A 19,397-nucleotide genomic window follows, 5' to 3' on the forward strand; every position below is an offset into this window, starting at 1 on the left:
CATGAACAAAATAACAGAGTTCTACAGGGAAAGGAAAGGAGAAAGCGTATTTATGGAGGGGCTACTGTGTTCTTCAAATCAAGGACGTGCTGTCTTTTCTTAGTCCTCATAGCAAATCCCACAATCAGGCATTATTATCCCACTTTTTTGCAGATGAAGGAACCAAAGCCCAGACAAATTAAGTAAATTGCTTGTGGTCACATAGCTAATAATGACAGAACTGAGATCAGAACTCAAACTCAGTTTTATCAAACTCCAAAGCCATCCTGTTATATACACCAGATTATTGTAAAAATATGAACACCTATCTCAAAAAGACACATATACTCCAATTTAAATTCAAACCCCTAATATCATCTAGGTCACTAGTATTTTATCTACTAGACAATAATCAGTGTTTCTATAGAAAAAGCAAGCTTCAATGGATTATTATATATAGCTAAAATTTGGCAGAATTGTTTATAGAACCATAATTTCTAAAGGTTAGAAAGCAACTTAAGATCATTCCAGGTCAACTGCCCAATCAACATATGAAGCATTTCTGCAGCAGTAGACCACCTCATCACCTATGGCATTAGTACATCAACCATTCTCAAGCATTCTCAAGTAACTTCAAAGATCTATGATCATTTTGCTGACACTGAGGAAAGTAGAAATCTGGTATGCATGGTCAAGTCTCTTAACTAGTGAGAGGTTCTGATCAAATAAAAAGCATCAATGTTCAATACTGCTAAGTCCTCAGTAACTCTTGTAAAAACATAAAAAATGTCTTTCATTGTGGAAAATAGCACTAAACATGAAACCAATCACTGCCCCTCCTAGAAAGTGGAAAAAGTCTAAAAATGTGAATTCTTATTGGCCAGAAAACAGATGTGGCGGCTTGGATTTATGAAATGAACAAATTAAATACAAAAATAACATGTGAAACATTTTCAGCCAATGCGCTAGCCTCTATGGAAACTGCTCAAGTAAGAGAAAGCTACAATAAAGTTCAAAAGCTATCACCTTGCTGTGAGAACATATGATCAGAAAAGAATGTTCATGGAAATTTAATTTAGAAGGAAGCATGTGACATGTATGTTGCTTTTGAAGAAGTGGGGATTTTTCCAGAGATCCCTTCCTCACAAATGTCAAACGTAACATAAATTTGGAGAGTTTCCTAGAAATAAGACAAATGTCTCCAATGTGGACATCTTAAAGCGGTCAACTATAGTACCATGCTCACGACCACTCCTCCCAAAGCAGGAACAGCACACTGAATTCACATAACAGCCAATTTCAAAGATTCTAGTTTGTTACTGACAGATGCTGTGTGCTTTGAAGCCAGACATCCTGAGTTTACGTCTCAATATCATGATATAAAACTTGGGCAAGGCCTGTCACTTCATCTTACTTTTCCTCATATGTAAAACAAGGTTATTAATACTGCTAGAATTGGTCCCAAGTGATGGAGTACTCATGAAATCATTGATGATACACGTGATACTTAAATGTTTGATATTTTAATTAGTTCCATGCTTGTCCCAACTCCTATTCTGGGGCATCAATAGTTCCTACTCACAGTGACCCTAGTCACTGCCAGCATGGAAAAAAACTGTGGACAGGAGACATGGTTTAAAATTGACACATTTTACCAAAGTGTTGGAGATACTTATCCCCAGTTTTTTAATCCTGAAATTTATTGCATTACATGAAAGAGCAGGACAGACTGTATATATACAGAAAAGTGTTTTCTAGAAAATTTTAGTCTATTCCATTAAGGAAAACAATTCTATTTCTTATACTTACACAAGACGCACTCCACATTGCAAGTCTACAGCAAGATTTGTAACAGCAAAATCAAATTCATCAAATGGTGTCTGCACATGGTTAACAGGTAATCCCAAAAAGCTAAGGTGACGGGAAAGGTCACCTTCACCACTTAGGAAGTCTCGTGAAAAAGCCAGAAGAATTTCTTTACTAGTCTACGGAAAAACAAGTTGCAGGTATTATATTCCAAAATTATAATTTTGTTTACAATAATAACAAATTCTTAAATTTCTGAGCATATAGAAATAAAGTAAAATTAATGGTAGTATAAAAAAATGTCAGGGGGTGCCTGGGTGGCCTAGTTGGTTAAGTGTCTGACTCTTGGTTTCAGTTCAGGTCATGATCTCAGAGTTCATGAGATTGAGCCCCACATCAGGCTCTGTGATGACAGTGCGGGGCCTGCTTGGGATTCTCTCTCTCTCTCTCTCTCTCTCTGCTCTTCCACTATTCCTGCATGTGTTCTCTCTCTCTCCCAAAATAAACAAATAAACATTTAAAGAAAAAAAATGTCGGTTTTATATCATACAGTAATAATGAACATCTATTTCCAATTTAAGGCCTTGGAAAAAATTACTCATAATAATAGACTCCAAAAATTAGTATTAATTTTTTTTTAATGTTTATTTATTTTTGAGACAGAGACAGACAGAGCATGAACGGGGGAGGGTCAGAGAGAGAGGGAGACACAGAATCCAAAGCAGGCTCCAGGCTTGGAGCTGTCAGCACAGAGCCTGATGCGGGCCTCGAACTCACGGACCGTGAGATCATGACCTGAGCCGAAGTCAGACACTCAACTGACTGAGCCACCCAGGCGCCCCTGTATTAATTTGATAATATGCTAAATTAGGAGTGAAATCTCTCCCCAACCCGAAGTTAATTCCTCAGAAGTATAGTTTCATTGATTCTCAAATCAAAGTTAATAGGGTGTGCCGGTGAAAGGTCAATCATTAGGTTAGGTGGGGTTAGAACTACTAGTAAGACGGACTACACACTATTCCACTCCAGACTACTGTTCTTTGGGAAACTTCAAAGTTTTTAAGGAGAAAATACACAATAGAAACAAGCAAAAGTCTTAAATGTGAGATATAAAAGAAATGAAAGCTATACCTTGAATTCAGCATCTTTACAGAAGAGACAAGGATCATGATCAATAAGTCTGGAGATTTTGGCATAATCAAGGAAACAAACCAACAACAACAACTTTTTCAATGTAAACTTAGACAAAGCTTCTTCATGACCTTCAATGAAGTACAAAAAAGCACAGCAAGTTAATCTGTGAAAGACAAGTTTCACCTGAAAATACGATAACAATGTGCTAATAAAGAAAAGTAATAGTAAGCATAAATAGAACCCTATGTGCCTTTCTCAGTGTTTTATATATATGAATTCATGTACTACTCATAGTAACTCTATGAGGCAGGTATCATTTAATATTTCCAGTTCATAGAGGAGGAAACAGAGGCATCAAGTGATTTAGTCTATCTCATGCAACAAATATTTAATGAGCACCTACTATGCAGGTAGCATCTTAGGTGCCATATGTGGTAGCAAACTGAAACTACTATGATCTCTGCAGGCCTTACTGCCTACTTCTGGGGACAGGGTGAGTAGAGACAATAAAAAGGTAAAAATAATTATAGTGATGGAGGAAATGATGGGGAATGATGAGGGTAAAGAAAGGGAGGAGAGTAGAGAGAGAGACTGACTATTCATATTGGCAGCTCTAAGAAGGTAAAATTTAAACAGAGACAGGAAGAATAAGAAGACAGCATTTATGCAGAGTGTGGAAAGGACGCGGTGGTGGCAGAACTACTTACCATCTCTATAGAGATGAGGAACACTGGGGTGTCTATACTCAGCGGCTATATCAGGATTCCAAAGTAAGCGATTCAGAATAAACACAGCCAACCCTGTGACATCACTGTTATCTTCCAAAGATATGAGTTCTCCATAAATTGTCTGAAAAGAAATTAAAAGCTAAAGTCAAGACTATGTTACCTTTAAGAAGCAAAGGGATACAAGAGGGGGAGAGCAGACTATGATCTTCTAAGGATCTTCTAATGTTCTATTTTCTAAATAGTATGTAAATAACATGATATGTGCCAAATAACTTCTTTAAACTGTGTGTATGTTTTGTGCAGTTTTTAGTGCATATGGTATATGATGAAAAAAGGCAAAAGCTCAAGGCTAAGATAAATTTTTAAGTATCTGACAAGTGATATTTACATTTTAATGTTTTCCTTTAAAGAACTATCAAATGTATGGGGTGCCTGGGTGGCTCAGTTGATTAAGTGACTGACTTCAGCTCAGGTCATGATCTCATAGTTTATGAGTTCAAGCCCTGCATTGGGCTCTGGGCTGACAGCTCAGACCCTGGAGCCTGCTTCGTATTGTGTCTCCCTGTCTCTCTCTGCCCCTCCCCTGTTCACGCTCTCTCTCTCAAAAAGAAACAAACATTAAAAAAAAACCCAAAAACTACCAAACGTAGGCATATTGTTCAAATTCAATTAGAATTGTCGCACTAAGTATATCATGAAGGTACAACAGAAACGAAAATATTCAAAATTTTCTAATAGTCAACACGTGGAAACCCATCTGCAAATAATCTAAGATAACAATTTGGGAAGTTCAGATCCATTTATAATTAATGATTTAAATACGAAATTAGTTTAACATCAACATGCCTAGTTTAATGATTTTTAAAGTGATTAGAAAAAACTAAAAACATATCAAATTATACCCTATAACCTTACGTTAACAAAATACAGAGATAAAAGCATAGGAAGTATATGCCAAAATAGAAAAACTGCATTTTTATTTACTTATGTTTTTTGCCTTTGATGTTTTCTTAAAATCCTCAAAGGTTATGCCCACTACCAGAACCTGAAGGTGTGGCGGTGAGGTAAAATATTTTGTTCACAAGGACTCATCCCTCCCTTCCCTCTAAAAGGATTGTACATCCCCACCAACTGCCACGGACTTGCTGTCCGTGTTCATTTGTGTTTGGCCAAATAATGTGCTCTGGCCAGTGGAATATGCGCATTATATCCAAGCAGAAGTTTTAAAAGGCATTAAGTTTCCACCTAAACCTCTTGCTTTTTACCTTTGGTACAAAATGCTGTGTCCCAAATAGAGGGATTATACTCCAGTTAAGGTTCTAGAATTATTTGACTTGTGAAGCAGAGCTGGTTGATACTTATTTCACTAAACTGAAATAAGAAATCTTAGCAATGACACTATCCAGCTGTATGACCACAGTAAGCTTATCATTTGTTCTCTTTGTGCCACAGCTTCTTGATAAATAAGAGCCAAATTATTGCTAACAATTCCTTTCAGTCCCAAAGATCATTCTATTCCAACACCTGGAATAAGCTGAAGAACAGAATATCTCACATGACAATGGCAAAAAGCCTAAAGAAAATGTAAAAGTGTACCAGTAAAAGACGAAAGAAATCTATAAACACAGAGAGGATGTTTTAAATAAAATCATAATTTTAGTTTACAACCGCTAAGGTCCTTTCCATTCAGTTTTAAAATCCTAAGTATTATTGAGCTATGCACCAAGTGAAAAACTCAGATTCAACGTTTTTATGGGAAGAGTTACATCAACATGGCTACAAGTTTGGACTCTGGCATCAGACTGGCATAGTCTCAAATCCTGACTATTAGTTGGCATCTGGCATGTTACTTAAAATCTAAGGTTCAGTTTTGTCAGTGAAATGGAAATAATAATACACACCTCACTGGGTTTTAAAGAGGCTTCAATTATTTGAAATATATTTAAAATGGCCCAGTATGATCATTTGTAAAAGCTCAAAAAAGAGTTTACTATACCTGTTATTATATCAAGTACCAAGCTATTGATATTTAAGAAAACTACCAGGAAAGTTCTTTTGTGATGACATGGCAATAATACATAATGGCATGATCTAATTACCTAATGAGTATTTATTAAAGGACCTTAAATTTTATACTCAAAGATCAATTAAACTAACCAAATGACTTTATAAGTGAAACTATATTTTATTAAAGAATCTATTAAAAATATACAATAAAAAGTCTACTAAAGGAATATATAATAAAAAAGTACGCAATAAAAGTATATAATAAAAAGTATTAAAAACAATAAAAAAAATTTACAGTATACTTTTTTTAAAGTATATCATTTCAAAAACTGAAGTGTATATACTTACCTCTAGGCCGATACGTAGCCACAAAGGATTATATGATAACAGCCAATTCAGGACTTTCTGCCGTTCTCCTGAAATGCATGTGAAAAGCAAGTAAGCTCAGACCACTAATCAAATAGAGACAATAAATAAAATTTTATGGAGAGAAATCAGTGGAAAAAAGAGATAATCACATACATGAAATCAATTAATTTAAATATATATCCATTCTTAAATGTATATTGATCATATTAAAGTGTATAAGATGGTAGGCAGCAAAGTGAAATCATGCACAAATCTGACTCTAAAATACAAAATCTCAAGTGTTTTCAATGAACTAATCTCAAGATTTCTATATCTTCTTACCCACATCTTTCCAGAGGTGTCTATCTTTTCGAACAATCAACCGCCTAGCTTCAATTTCAATTTCAAGCTTCTTAATAGCTTTGACCATGTTTTCAGAAGTAAATAAACGACATGCTGCCCGACGTAATCGATTCAGCCGGCACCGAGCAGTGTAAGCTCTGAGAGACATTTCATCTTTTGTAGGAGCTCTAGCAACACTGATTTTATGTTGACTCTCCACTCCCAAAAGAAGAGTAGCAGCATTTACTGGGTAAAAACAAAAGGAAGAATGTTTCCGGTGAAACTATAGATCCATATCCTTAAATCCAGCAATACATGCAATTTAAGATGGCCAAAATAGGATTTCTTCTCTGCTCCTTACAAGCTTGCTCTTCTCTTTCCTGTCTCAAAACATGAGTGTCACTCTTCACTCAATACGTGGGCCATTCTATCATTGCAACCTGGAGCTCTACCTGCAAAATGGATCCCAAGTCTAACGTGAGAGTTACTTCTAGCGCTACCCACCACTATTATCCAAGTTCAACACTATCAATCAACTCTAACCTAGACTAAAATAGTCTCCTAACTGGTTTCTCTGTTTCCATCTTCTGCATAAATTAAAAGCAAAAAAAAAGTCTCTTAAAGAATGTGACTTTAAAAAATTCAATTAAATTTTGAAATGCAATTTGAAATTTTATAAAACACATTTTCTCCCAAGAGAACTAAGTATCAGGCTGTGTTTACTTCTGGAGAAAAAGAAAAGCAGCCTTAGAGATATCTAGCCAAAGGGCTTTTACTGTGAAAATCCTATATATTGTTCTTTAACAAATATAGACTGGCCTCTCCCTGAACACTGTAACAGTGGAGAAACTATCGTCTTAAAGACAGCCTATGCGATGGCTTGGCAATTTAAATGTTTACAAAGATTCTTTCTTATCTTGAGTTGAACTGATTGATCCCTATCATTTCTATGCAAGAGTAGCACAAGTTTCCCTTCCTCTCAGGAAAAAAGCCTTCAAATGTTTGAAGGACAGCATGTTTCCATCTTGCTCTACATCTGAGTTTTCCCTTTTCCAGAACAAACACTGAGATGTTTCTCCATATCAACTGGTTTTAAGATTCCTCAAAATTCTGTAGTCTTCCTACACACATCTCAAACTAAGGTATGTGAAAGTGGAGACAAAAAAAGAAAAAAAAAAAGGGAAGACAATATGCCTGAAAGGATCAGGTCATGTAAGGCTATTAGACTTATTCACCAGGACATTACACTTTATTAATGTGGTTAAGATTGAATTGGATTTCTTAGTAGTCATGTTTCACTGTTAATTCAGACTGAACTTGCATTAAAATAAAACTCATTCCCCTGAAAGGCTGGAATTGAATTGGCTGATGAACAAGAATGGTAAGCAAAAAGAAAAAAAAAAGTTTAGTACTTTCAGTACAGAATTCCCTAAAAATTCTCACTTATATGAATCTTTAGCATTCATGTCAATGAATTAGTGAGCTATGCCATTAACTATAATATATATGTATAATTAAAAAAACGAAAATTCATGTTAAAAACTATCTGTTAAAACAGTATTATTTAACTTAAACATTAATTTAATGTTTACCTTCAGAAATATTTGTTTTTACAGTGAAGTCATCAGGAGTTAATATAAAATTTAGCCACCAAGTGAAGCCCTGCTCCTGCTTTTCCTTCCAGCGTTCATCATAAAACATGTTCTTTGCAGCAAACGGCATTGGGTGTCTAGGAATATCTACGAATACAATTGGTTTATTGCATGAGAAGTTCTCTTTTACATTATTATGCAATATATAGCAAAAGACCATTTTTCCTAGCAAAACCACCTTTAAAACACTGAACAATATTCGCTTTTCCACTATTTAGTGCAAACAGTTGAAAGCGTTTTAGGTACAAAATATAATCAAAGTGTAAAGGGAAAAAGTAGAGCTGTACCTCCTGGTTATTTAAAAATCCTGTTACCGGAGTCAATTTCACCGAAGTCTGAGAAAATATCCTAATTGTTATCTGAATACACATTTTAAAATGCCTCGAGGCTTTAATGCAACAAAAAAGTATCAATTCATTTCCATTTCAAATGCCATTCATGCTTCATTCCATGGCAGTTTTTCAGTGACTTTAAAGATACTAAACACTTACCTGTTTTTAATGGTTTTATGAAAGTCAGAGTAGACTGTGCCACAGCAACAACGGGTTTTGTCCTTTTGCTTGTTTTAGAATGAGGAGTTCTATATACTAACGAATCTAAAATAAGTTAGAAAGTAGAATAATAGCATTAAAAATGAAATAAGTTCCATGAATGAACTGTCTTAAAGTTAAATTTGGTTCTTCAGTATCACATCCATTTAGCAAATACTGAATAACTACTATGTACCCTGTACTACGCTATGAACTTGGTGGTCCATAAAACCTACATCTGGAAGTTCTACACCAGAAGTTACACTTTATCTTGTGTGCCTATAGAAGCTAGGAGTCACATTCAATCACAATTTATTTTATGTATGTATTGCAGATTCTATGCTAGGTACTGAGAATGCAGAATTGAGATATGGCCCCACCCCTTAGGAAGTTCTCAGTCTAGTACAGAAGTTTAAAAGGAATTACAATACAATACATAGAGGAAAAATACAACATTTAAGCAGCAATGAGAACAAGGAGAAGGGACAGCTAACTTCACTTAAAAGGGCAGGACAAGGGGCGCCTGGGTGGCGCAGTCGGTTAAGCGTCCGACTTCAGCCAGGTCACGATCTCGCAGTCCGTGAGTTCGAGCCCCGCGTCAGGCTCTGGGCTGATGGCTCAGAGCCTGGAGCCTGCTTCCGATTCTGTGTCTCCCTCTCTCTCTGCCCCTCCCCCATTCATGCTCTGTCTCTCTCTGTCCCAAAAATAAATAAAAAACGTTGAAAATAAAATTAAAAAAAAAAAAAGAAATGACCCATTAGAGAGTAAAAAATGAAGATATGAGACAGAGAAGACAATTGCTAAAGCAACGTCCTTGGGTAGAAGGGCACAGAATCTGCTGTGTGCACAGATCTGTGTCAGCACAGGGCCTGCTTGGGATTCTGTCCCTCTCTTTCTCTGCCCCTTCCCTCCACTCTCAAAAATAAACATTAAAAAATACTGTATTGATTATAATTATTTTGTGTAATTGTTATGAGTATTAAATGAGGTAATAGTACAGCACTTACAACTGGGTCTGACAGAACACATGCTCGGTAAATATTACCTCCTATTATCAACGATGAGAGAGGAGGAATGAGAGGTGTTAGAAGTTTCGGGAGAAAAGAACGGAGGGAGAAGATAGTCTACAGTAAATCGATAAAAGCCAATAAATCCAAAAAGATGTAGCCAAAAAGAGTTAAGGGCTTGCTTGAAATTAGTGGTCATTAAAGACCAACCAGCAAGGTTCAAGCACAGAGCAGAGAGGGTTGGATTGGGATGGAATTTCCTAGGCAAATACAACGAGGGAGAAGAGAGATGAATTAAATGATGATGACGCGTTATGGAATCCAAGCTGTATAAGTAGGAAAGTAAGGACATGTCAGAGTGAGGACTGTGGAAACCATGATAGATTAAAGGATTGTGTGTGTATGAAGAGGAGAAAAAATGTTGGAGCTGGGTTTCAAGAGAAAATGCTAAAATCACAGAGATGGTGATTGGAGATTGGAGTTTGGAGACTTTTAGGAGAGTGTGGCCTAGGTACGTTGGAATCAAAAGGCCAGAATATTGAAAGGATACACTACAAAGATTTTGAAATCATCAAGGATAATGACGGTAGTTGTGGAGAAGCCAAATGTAAAAATCTTGGGAGTAATCTTTTACTGTAACAAGGAAGAACATGGGTGGAAGAGAATGAAAAATGAGCTTCAAGCTGTTTTGTTGCTGTTTGTTTTTTGTTTGTTTTTCAAGGAAGAAAGGAGAAACAATAGTAGATGTGAGGAGGAAGGTGGTCCACTATTCCATTAAGAGGCCCAAGGTCAGAGGAATACGAAAGAAAACAGACATAACTTGAGAAGGTGGCAATGCAAACAGCAAGGTAAGAAACTGAGGGAATGTTTAGAAAAGATAATGCTAATGAAAGACAGTAAGTCCAGAGGGCACAGACACTTGAAAGAGCTGGAGAGATATAGAAAATGGTTCAAATTAAGGAAGGGACGTTCAAAGAGAAATGAGATAATACAGATGTGTGATACTTCCTAGGAGCTCTAGGATTCTTTTAAATTATCTGTTAAATAAGTAGAGTGGTTTGTTTCCCTTCCTGGACCTTAACTACCATGAGGTAATTTGGGTTAAAAGGGCATGATGGAATTAGTCCTGTTTTTGAGGTAGTCTTGGTGGTCCAGTTGTACTGGGGAAGGAGCAATGACATTTTTCCCAAAGGAATATAGAGCTCTGGGGCTCTATCTAGGTTGCTAATTAATGGCTAAGTAAAGGCTGAGGGAGAATAATGTCATGAGGTACACAGAGTATGTAAAGACAACTTCTGCATTTTGTCAGACGGTAATATGGGATCCAGGGACACCACTAGCTCTTCCAGTCAGGGCCTGGACTAAGGTGAGGCAAGTGAAGTACTTTCCCCTGGGTGTAAAACTTGAGGTGGGTACCAGGTAACTGGGGTAATCAAGGTAAATATTTTAATGCAGTATTTTTTTTACATTAAAATTAAGGCAAAAACATCATAATGAACAAAATATCAAAGTTTAAGTAAGAGCAAAATCAAAAGGATTTTAGAATTCAGCCCCACCCTTTTCCATCTTGTACGAAGCAAACCGGTAAACGTAAAGTACAACTTAATGCAAGCTTATCAACAGGACATTTACCAAACCAAAAGAAACAGAAAATATGCTCCTTATACGTATACTTTCATTAAAGATTTTACAAACAAGACTCACCCGTTTTCTTCCTCAGGTTTGATTTCTCTCTGTAGCTAATATGTTTTGAGATGGGTGTTATCATCTTTTTTGTTTTTTTAACAGTTGCCATTTTAGATTCCACAGGAGAAAAATGGATTCTTTTGATTTCTCGTACTTCTGTATGTTCTGTAACTGTAACTCTCACATTTGCATCTTCCTTGTTTCCCTCACTCTTTCTTTTGCGAGCAACTAAAGCAGTCTTTGAGGAAGGAATTACTGCATTTTTATAACTCTTAGAATTACTGAACACTGGATCTATAACTGGAAGACAAGACTGAAAACCACTTTTCTCTTTTTGAGTATCTGTTGGTTTTTCAAATTCACCTGCAACACTGTTGAGACATCTTTTTGCCTTTGGTTTATTAGCCTCAGTTTGGTTTTCTCTGCTACAAGTGGATTTGCTTTTAGTAACAGTGGCAGAAAGTATTGGGCGTCTTGTACGTTTATCATGGCTGTAACTAGAAATATTCTGAATTACAGAAAATTTAGGCTGATTTTTTGTAAAACTGTAGCAATCTGACTTCATTTCTAAAGTTTTGGATTCTTCAAAAATAGCTTCAGGAGATTGTGAACCCTGACATTCACGAATACAAGGTAAAACTCCATTTGTTCTCTGATCTTGAGGAGACTGTGAGACCTGAGAATTTTTATTTGATAATGATGATAATTTACATGTTTGCTGAGATATACATATATATGCCATATTATCTTTGACAAATTGATTTGGGGATAGAATTGGGTTAATTGACTCTGGTTCTAGATCCTGGTTTAGTCCATAATTGTCATTTATGAAAGAATCTGGACTTAAAATTGTCCGGTAAGTTTTATGTACAGTTTTTGATTCCAAATGCACAGGACTTGAATTATCTTTCCTAAATGTATCTGATGAAAGACATGTAGCTACCTCTGGTTCACTATTAGCTGCATGGCTGTTATTTACAAAGGAATCTGGACTTAGAAAATTTCCTTGGCTTTGTGTAATGTTCAAAGTTGAACAACAGGTCGGGGTAAGAATAAGCTTACTATTCTCTTCAATTTGGCCACTCATATTATGTATGGAGCTAAAGGAAGTTTCACTTGTCACTTTCTCATTAAAATTAAAATCTTCTGAACCATCGGCACCTTCTACTTTCAACAATTCCCCGGTTTCACATGCGTGAAGAGATGTGTATGTAGTAGATCGACGTACAGAAAGAGGCAAGGACGTCTCACCATGGCATTCTTTGAAAATGGGACTAATAGGTGATATTGGTATTTTATTTTCTTCAAGGCTTAAAGAATTGTTTTCTGTTAGGAAACAGCTTTCTTTCATAGCCAAATTTTCACAGGCTTGTAGTGGGCTCCGAACTCTATCAGCTTTTTGGGAAACATAAAATGTTGTATTAACATTTTGAATATAGGAATTCCTCTTATCACTTGAAGAAGTTGACATTTTCTTCTTATTAATTGTATCCCAAAGACTCCTCTGCAAAAATAAGCAAAACATACAGATTAGGTTGACAGCTACTGAAAATTACCTTTAAATTAGCAATATCAGACATGTTAGACTTATCAAAATATAAATATAAATATAAAATGATTCTTATATGTTATTATTTTCTTAGAGTAAATCACAGAATGATTAAAACTTATTACCTTTTTCTTTTTCTTTTCTTCTGCATTTCCTAGTAATATAGCTTGGTGTTTCAGAACATCATTTACAAGAAATGTCACAATCTCTCTTACTCGGCCTTCTTTTAATGGTGTCCAGTTAACAGAAATAATAATTTTTTCTTTAGGCTGTAATCAAAGAACACATTTTGAATGACTATAGAAGTAGTGATGTATAATAACCAAAACATATTATGTACAATTTAGACATAGTAGAGGATTAATAATTATTGGTCACCAATACTCTACACCATAATAACATCTAACAGGTCAAATATATCTTCCTACCCTATCTCACTTCATGATAAGGAAAAAAGCCACTAATAACAACAAGATTCAACAAGAAAATAAAATTATAAGAAAATCTTAATTGCATCTATAGCCCATAGCCCGGCAGGAATTTATCGAATGCAAAACCCCGACAATGACAAAACAAATTGTGTCCGCTGTTTTTCAGAGGAGAAAAGACAAGTTTTGTTTTAGGGTAGAAATCATAAAATATCATAAACAGCTAGTTTTAAATTATAACACTTTAAAAAGTGAGGGGCGCCTGGGTACTTCAGTCGGTTAAGCAGCGGCCTCTTCATTTGGGCTCAGGTAATGATCTCATGGGTCCTGAATTCAAGCCCTGCAACAGGCTCTGAGCTGACAGTGTGGAGCCTGCTTAGGATTCTCTCTCTCTGCCCCTCCTCTGCTCTCTTCCTCTCCTCTCTCAAAAATAAATCAATAAACATTAAGAAAATGAAATAAAAATGTAACTTTAAAAAAGTGAACTTTTACTCTGTAAGACGGCATATTCTAACAATACAAAATTAAAAACCATAAAACAACTTTAGTCCACATAACAAAAAGAAATAAAAAAGTATTACATAGACGGGAAAAAAAAAATCTATCTGTCCACAGAAAAGAGGGGAGACAAAGGTTCTTAAGTGTAAATGAACCACTGCTTACACACACGTCTATGGACCTCAGATGAGAACCTCTTCCCACTACCTTATGAAGCAGTTGCTTAGACAACTGGTCAGACTCCGCATCAGCCGCTCCGCATTGAAAGTGTGGCTTATTTTCACACTTTCAGAGGTTCTACTCAATGCAAAGGCCACAGCAATCAAAATAAGAACATAAATTTTCTAGTTGGTAAGAGGGATGGGAACATTATCACGGTCAACGCAATGCATTAAAGGTACCCAGGTTGTTCTTGAAACAAGTCATAAAATTAAATTGGATTCCCCATTAAAAGTACACTACAGCAAAGGGGAAAAAGGATTAAAATATTAAAGCGTGCATACAAAAAAAAAAAAAAAAAAGCACAAAAAAGCACAAACAAACCCTGAACAGGTGTTTTCATTTTTTTGCTGTAGACACTTTCAGCCAAAACAAAGCCCACTATTGCACCTGCATAGTTACCCTGACTCTATTTGGAGTCAGTTTCCCTGATACATATGGACACTAAAATGCATGCGAAGATGACTGATAGGAAGCAAAACATTTTTAAAAGCTGCTCTTTCTGGCAATCTTAAAAACGAGTATTAACTCTAGAACTTCAAGTCTTTGGCAACGCCTTAGGTCTACTAAAAAGCTATTTAATAGAGGTCTATTAGAACGCTTCTAATGATGCTCCGTGCACGCGCGGTGGTATGCGGTCACCGCCCAAGTTACCGCCCACCCAAGCCTTCCATAGAGCCGGTGGGACAAGGACCAGCCCAGAGTCGGCGAAAAGGATCTACGGGTCTTTCATTTGTGGGTTTCTTTTCCAAGCCGCGCCCCTCCTAGGGAGGGTGTGCGAGAGCCCGCCGAGGGAGCGCTGGCCGGGGCACGCCCAGCCCACCACCTACCTGTAGCTCAAACGATCGCGGCGAGATGCTGAAGCCCTGCTCGGCGGCTGGGAAGTGGGCGATCTTCACTTCAGCCACCTCCTCGTTAGGGTTGTCCAGGGCCAGGGGCAGCGTCCGCGAGGCTCCCAGACGCACATCTCCGAAGCAGAGGAAAGGCGACCTGCAGAAGTGGCTGAGAGACAGGACGGGCGGGGAAGCTGCCGCCTCCTCGGCCGCGGAGTTCCGCGGCCTGGCCGACGGCCTCCGTTCCGTGGGGCTCACCTCCCAGCTTCGCCCCGCACGCCGGGTCGCCATGGCAGCTTCGAGACGCCGCCCGGAAATTCTGGCGCCTCGTCCACAGGGCTGCTCCGGAGCGGGGACCCCGACCGCGTCCCCTCGGAGGCGGCTGTGGAGGTCGTGAGAGCGAATCCGCCCCCCCGCTTTCGTTTCCAGGAGCCGACACGCCAGAAAAAATAAGAAACAAACGCCACAAATTCGCAAACTCCAAAGAGGAGCAAAACAACCGTGGCCCTAGCCTCGGTTTAAACTTCTCGCCTCCACCAATGGGCGCGCCCGGACACCGCCCACCTCCTCACAAGGCCAATCAATGAGCAGCAGCCCCTAGCCAATGAGACGGCAGCGCCTTGTTTAAATAATCGTCTCGGCCGCAACGTGTCTCCTAGGAGGGGGCGAAAACCGTGGCAGAGTCTTGGGCACACCCTGAAACTACGGGTTAGAATTGAAATTCGCCTTTTTATTTGAAAACAGGTTGGGTTAAAGGGAAGAGAGTAACAGCACTTCCACATTAAAGGTAGCAATCATTGCGGGTACCCAGAGGTCCACCTTTGTAAAACCGTTAGGTAGGCAAAAAATTAGTTTAAATCATTCATCTAATATGCCCCACCCAGCACTATATTCATTAGCTCTTCTTTTGCGGTTTCCTGGGGACGAAAGGGAGAAAAATGAAGAAAATTAAATTTATAATTGTATCAACGTGCTCATTTCAGTCACTGACCATAACAGGTGCTCAGTAATTCTGTTACGTGCTGGTTCTTACCCCGGGATACTGGTAGCAAAACTAGATAAACAAAAGAGAACCGAGGTTCCCAATAATTTATAAGTAATGGTTTTGACAGGCAGTGCCCTTGACAAATAACTTCTTGGTTTTTATCTTAATTGTAGGTATCTCATAATAATGATTATGGCCTGCATATTACTGTTACTATATGCCAGGGATTGTTTAAAGTCCTTTACACGTTTATCTCAACTTTTACTTCAACCCTGTGAGATAGCTACTATTTGTATTTTACAGATGAGCAATAGACTATACAAGACAGCAAGCTTGCAAAGCTAGGATATGTACACAGGCAGTTGGTCCATATTCTTGCTCTTACCCACTATACCATACTGCCTCTAAAGATAGTAAGAAATTAAAAAACAATATATGGATGTGTGTATGGGGATGTGTGTATGGGGACACAAAGCAAAGTCTCTGAGTAGAAAACAAAAGGAAAAAGGTGAGGTTTATACTAAATTATATTCACTGACACTCAACAGGACCTAAAGTTGAATCCTGTTAACAATTTTTAAAGAATATTGTTTGTTTGTTTGTTTGTGGAATCCTTTAGGACTGATGCACAATGAGAACACTACTAGTTTTTTTAAGCAAAAAAATGTTAATATGATTGCAATTATTTTCAATTGCACTTATTTCATATTGTGAATGTTATTCATCAAATTAACATTGAACATACAAGCCCTCTAAAGCTTAGGTCACTGAAAGGTTTGATTCACCTTTTTTTAACATGTTGATAGCACATTTTGTTTATATGTGTTCTTCCTTCACGGTTTTTCATACATGCTGTTAACTCACAATTTTTTTTAAAAAGCAGAATGAACTGTACTGGATATTTTTTATTTGCCTCTCCTTTCCACTCTCCACTATTTTCCAGGCTGCTCTTTGCTGTGGGATTCTGATCTGCATTCTATATATGCTACATTAATAGTTTTTCTTACTCCATGGCTTCCGTTTTGCTTCAAAGAGGGAGGTCACTAAAGGTACTTACTTCCTCCACTCCTCTCCTGCCTTGGACTCACTACATCTCAACATTAAAAGCAACTCATAGTTGAACAGGTGGCCTCTCAACATGGGTGTTCTCCCCTCATCCCTTTAGATCTGGGGGTGGGAGTATCACAGTTGTTAATAGTTCCAGAGTATTGCATTATTGCTTGTTACCCTACATTCATCTTTGCAAATACAGCTGAGCCTAGAACAACATAGGTTTGAACTGCACTGGTTCACTTACAGGACTTGTTACAGTACTGTAAGTGTATTTTTCTCTTATGATTTTCTTTGTAACACTTTCTCTAGCTTACTATATTGTTAGGAATACAGCATATAATACACATAACATGCAAATGAAACATGAAACAGCTAAAATGTGTTCCTGAGGTTTTCACAATTTAAAATGTCCTATATTCTAATTTTGGAAATTAGAGGCAGCAGATTTGTTTGTCCACCCACTGAGATAATTTCTTCACAAGAATTATACTATCTACTTCTCAGACTGTTTAAAATTACATGAGAAAATGTTAATGTTTATGTTACTGGTAAGACTTCCAGTCAATAGGCTATTAGCAGTAAGCCTTTGGGGAGTCAAAAAGTTATACAGACTTTCAACTGTGCCAGGGGTCAGTTCCCCCAACACCCACATTGTTCAAGGGTCAACTGTCTTTTGCAGCCTCTGTCTCAATCTACAACTTGGGAAAATTGCAAATTTCCTTGTGACCATTTCATACAGGAAGAAAAAGCCTGGTTATGGTTGGAACTGTATGGTAAGCCAGATGTTCTATTTGTTCTATTTGTCTATGGTCTTTGCATTCAATTTTTTAAGGAGACATGCAGAATATGTTCTGCATTCCCATGCTGTTAAAATATGTTCAATAAAACCTAGATATGCTGTATTAGGTAGGACCAAAGAACTTTATATTTATTTTAAATATCAAAATAACACAACAAACTAGTTCAATATACAATACACTTCCTAGTCTTCACAGAGAACTGAATTTTTCTATAAAGACATTTGTATTTATGAAACATGAGACAGCTAAAATATGTAACTCACAAGATACTTCACACACAGTTGACAAAATAATGAATTTTGATATTTTAGATTTTTCTTTGTAATTGCTTTTAAGTGTCCTTTAATGATTAAAAACAAAACTTATGATTTGAGACTGAAGACTAAGTTCAAAAGCATTTCCACTTTAATGTACATCATAAATCCCCTTAATCAGAATATTTACTACACAACATGGAGCAGCTAAATGCCCCCCTCTGTACTCATTATTATTATTATTTTTGGCAGCCACACTCATCAATTGTAATACAGTTGTGTCTATAGGGATAAGAAAAGTCCAATTGTTGGAAGAAACAAAAAATTCTGTATTACACCACAGTACACTGTCCAACTTTAACGCAAGCAGGAATACCAAGCAAAGAGGCGAAATAACAATGAAAAGTGTACATGCTCTTCATTCAAGAAATGTTTTAGAATCTCCAACAATGCAAGCACTAAATTACTTTTGTACTTAAGAATTAAAAAAAGATATGTCCGTCTTTGTAGAACCTCTATTCTGATATAATTCTTAATTTCTTTTTATATAAATGGCTGCAGAGACTAAATTTAAACTCTCTTGGGATTTTTTAATAGTCATAGATTTAAGATCAATACATAGCAAGTTGAATGAAACATGAAGAGGAAACAAAACATAGTCACTCTCTCTACCAAGACCTTCTTTCTCTCATCTTCCACACAACCTAATCCTATTTCTTCTATCTTATTAATGTTACTTCCAAAGAGAAGAGCAGAAAGCATGCTAATATTCTAGATAAAAGTATCTTTAAGTTGAAATAACATTAGAGGAAACAAAGGGGTGATCCCCCCAAAAGAACACTACAGACTTTGCGAAGAGAGGAATGTGAGAAAGAAAGGGAGGGCGGAAATCTAAGGAAGAAGTGCCTATAGTTCCTAGAAATTATTTAGAAAATTGTTCTCACATTATCCATTATTCACCCTAATCGCAAGTAACATTTACCATAATACTATTTAAAGTTTTAGAAATGTTACCTGTTCCTTATTGAAGAATGTATTTTTAGTCATTTTAAATTTGACACTGAATCTTAGAATTATACAAGTATGACTTTAAAAGTCCTAAGTTTTCCTGAGTCCATCAACTCAAATTATATGTTGGTTGGGATGTTGCTGCTCCTAATGAGAAACTCATCTCGAACCATCACCTCTAGTTCAGTTTTAGGCAAACTGAAATGAGAAGCCATTCAATGTAGAGAGCTGTGTGGATATGGGGAACTGATTATTTTTAAAAAGGAAGGTGGGGGTGGGGGGAGGAGAAGACAGAGAGGCAGACACACTAATCATTTTATTTTATTTGTCAGATTCCTCTAATAAGCATCTAGAGACAGGCCCTGGAGTGGCTTCACAGTAACTATAAAGGCCACAAAAGAGTTAAAAAAACAAAAACAAAAACAAAAATAAATGTTCACACTATTACTTAGTGCCATTTTCCTAATCATAAAGTAATCTAAAAAAAGTATTGCCTGACCAGCAGGCAGCACAAACATAAAACCCATAACAACAACAACAACAACAACAAC

The 19,397-nt window shown here is 37.0% G+C and overlaps 1 protein-coding gene across 5 annotated transcripts in view; it reads right to left on the reverse strand.

Moving 5' to 3' along the window:
* Positions 1-16,651, reverse strand: part of ASPM (assembly factor for spindle microtubules) — a 49,371-nt gene extending 32,720 nt beyond the window's left edge. For 4 of the 5 annotated variants that reach the window (XM_049634292.1, XM_049634295.1, XM_049634291.1 and 1 more), the window contains exons 1-10: positions 14,744-16,651; positions 12,894-13,037; positions 11,238-12,723; positions 8,488-8,592; positions 7,937-8,083; positions 6,345-6,590; positions 6,003-6,070; positions 3,627-3,768; positions 2,917-3,047; positions 1,789-1,964 (exon numbers count right to left, since the gene is read on the reverse strand). In XM_049634292.1, coding sequence (XP_049490249.1) covers positions 1,789-1,964; positions 2,917-3,047; positions 3,627-3,768; positions 6,003-6,070; positions 6,345-6,590; positions 7,937-8,083; positions 8,488-8,592; positions 11,238-12,723; positions 12,894-13,037; positions 14,744-15,037 — 2,939 coding nt within the window. In that variant the 5' untranslated portion in view covers positions 15,038-16,651. The remainder of the gene's footprint in view (positions 1-1,788; positions 1,965-2,916; positions 3,048-3,626; positions 3,769-6,002; positions 6,071-6,344; positions 6,591-7,936; positions 8,084-8,487; positions 8,593-11,237; positions 12,724-12,893; positions 13,038-14,743) is intronic. The other variant, XM_049634293.1, reaches the window with a different exon arrangement.
* Between the last annotated feature and the right edge of the window lie 2,746 nt (positions 16,652-19,397).

This window comes from Panthera uncia, chromosome F1, assembly GCF_023721935.1.
Source record: "Panthera uncia isolate 11264 chromosome F1, Puncia_PCG_1.0, whole genome shotgun sequence".
Taxonomy (NCBI): domain Eukaryota; kingdom Metazoa; phylum Chordata; class Mammalia; order Carnivora; family Felidae; genus Panthera; species Panthera uncia.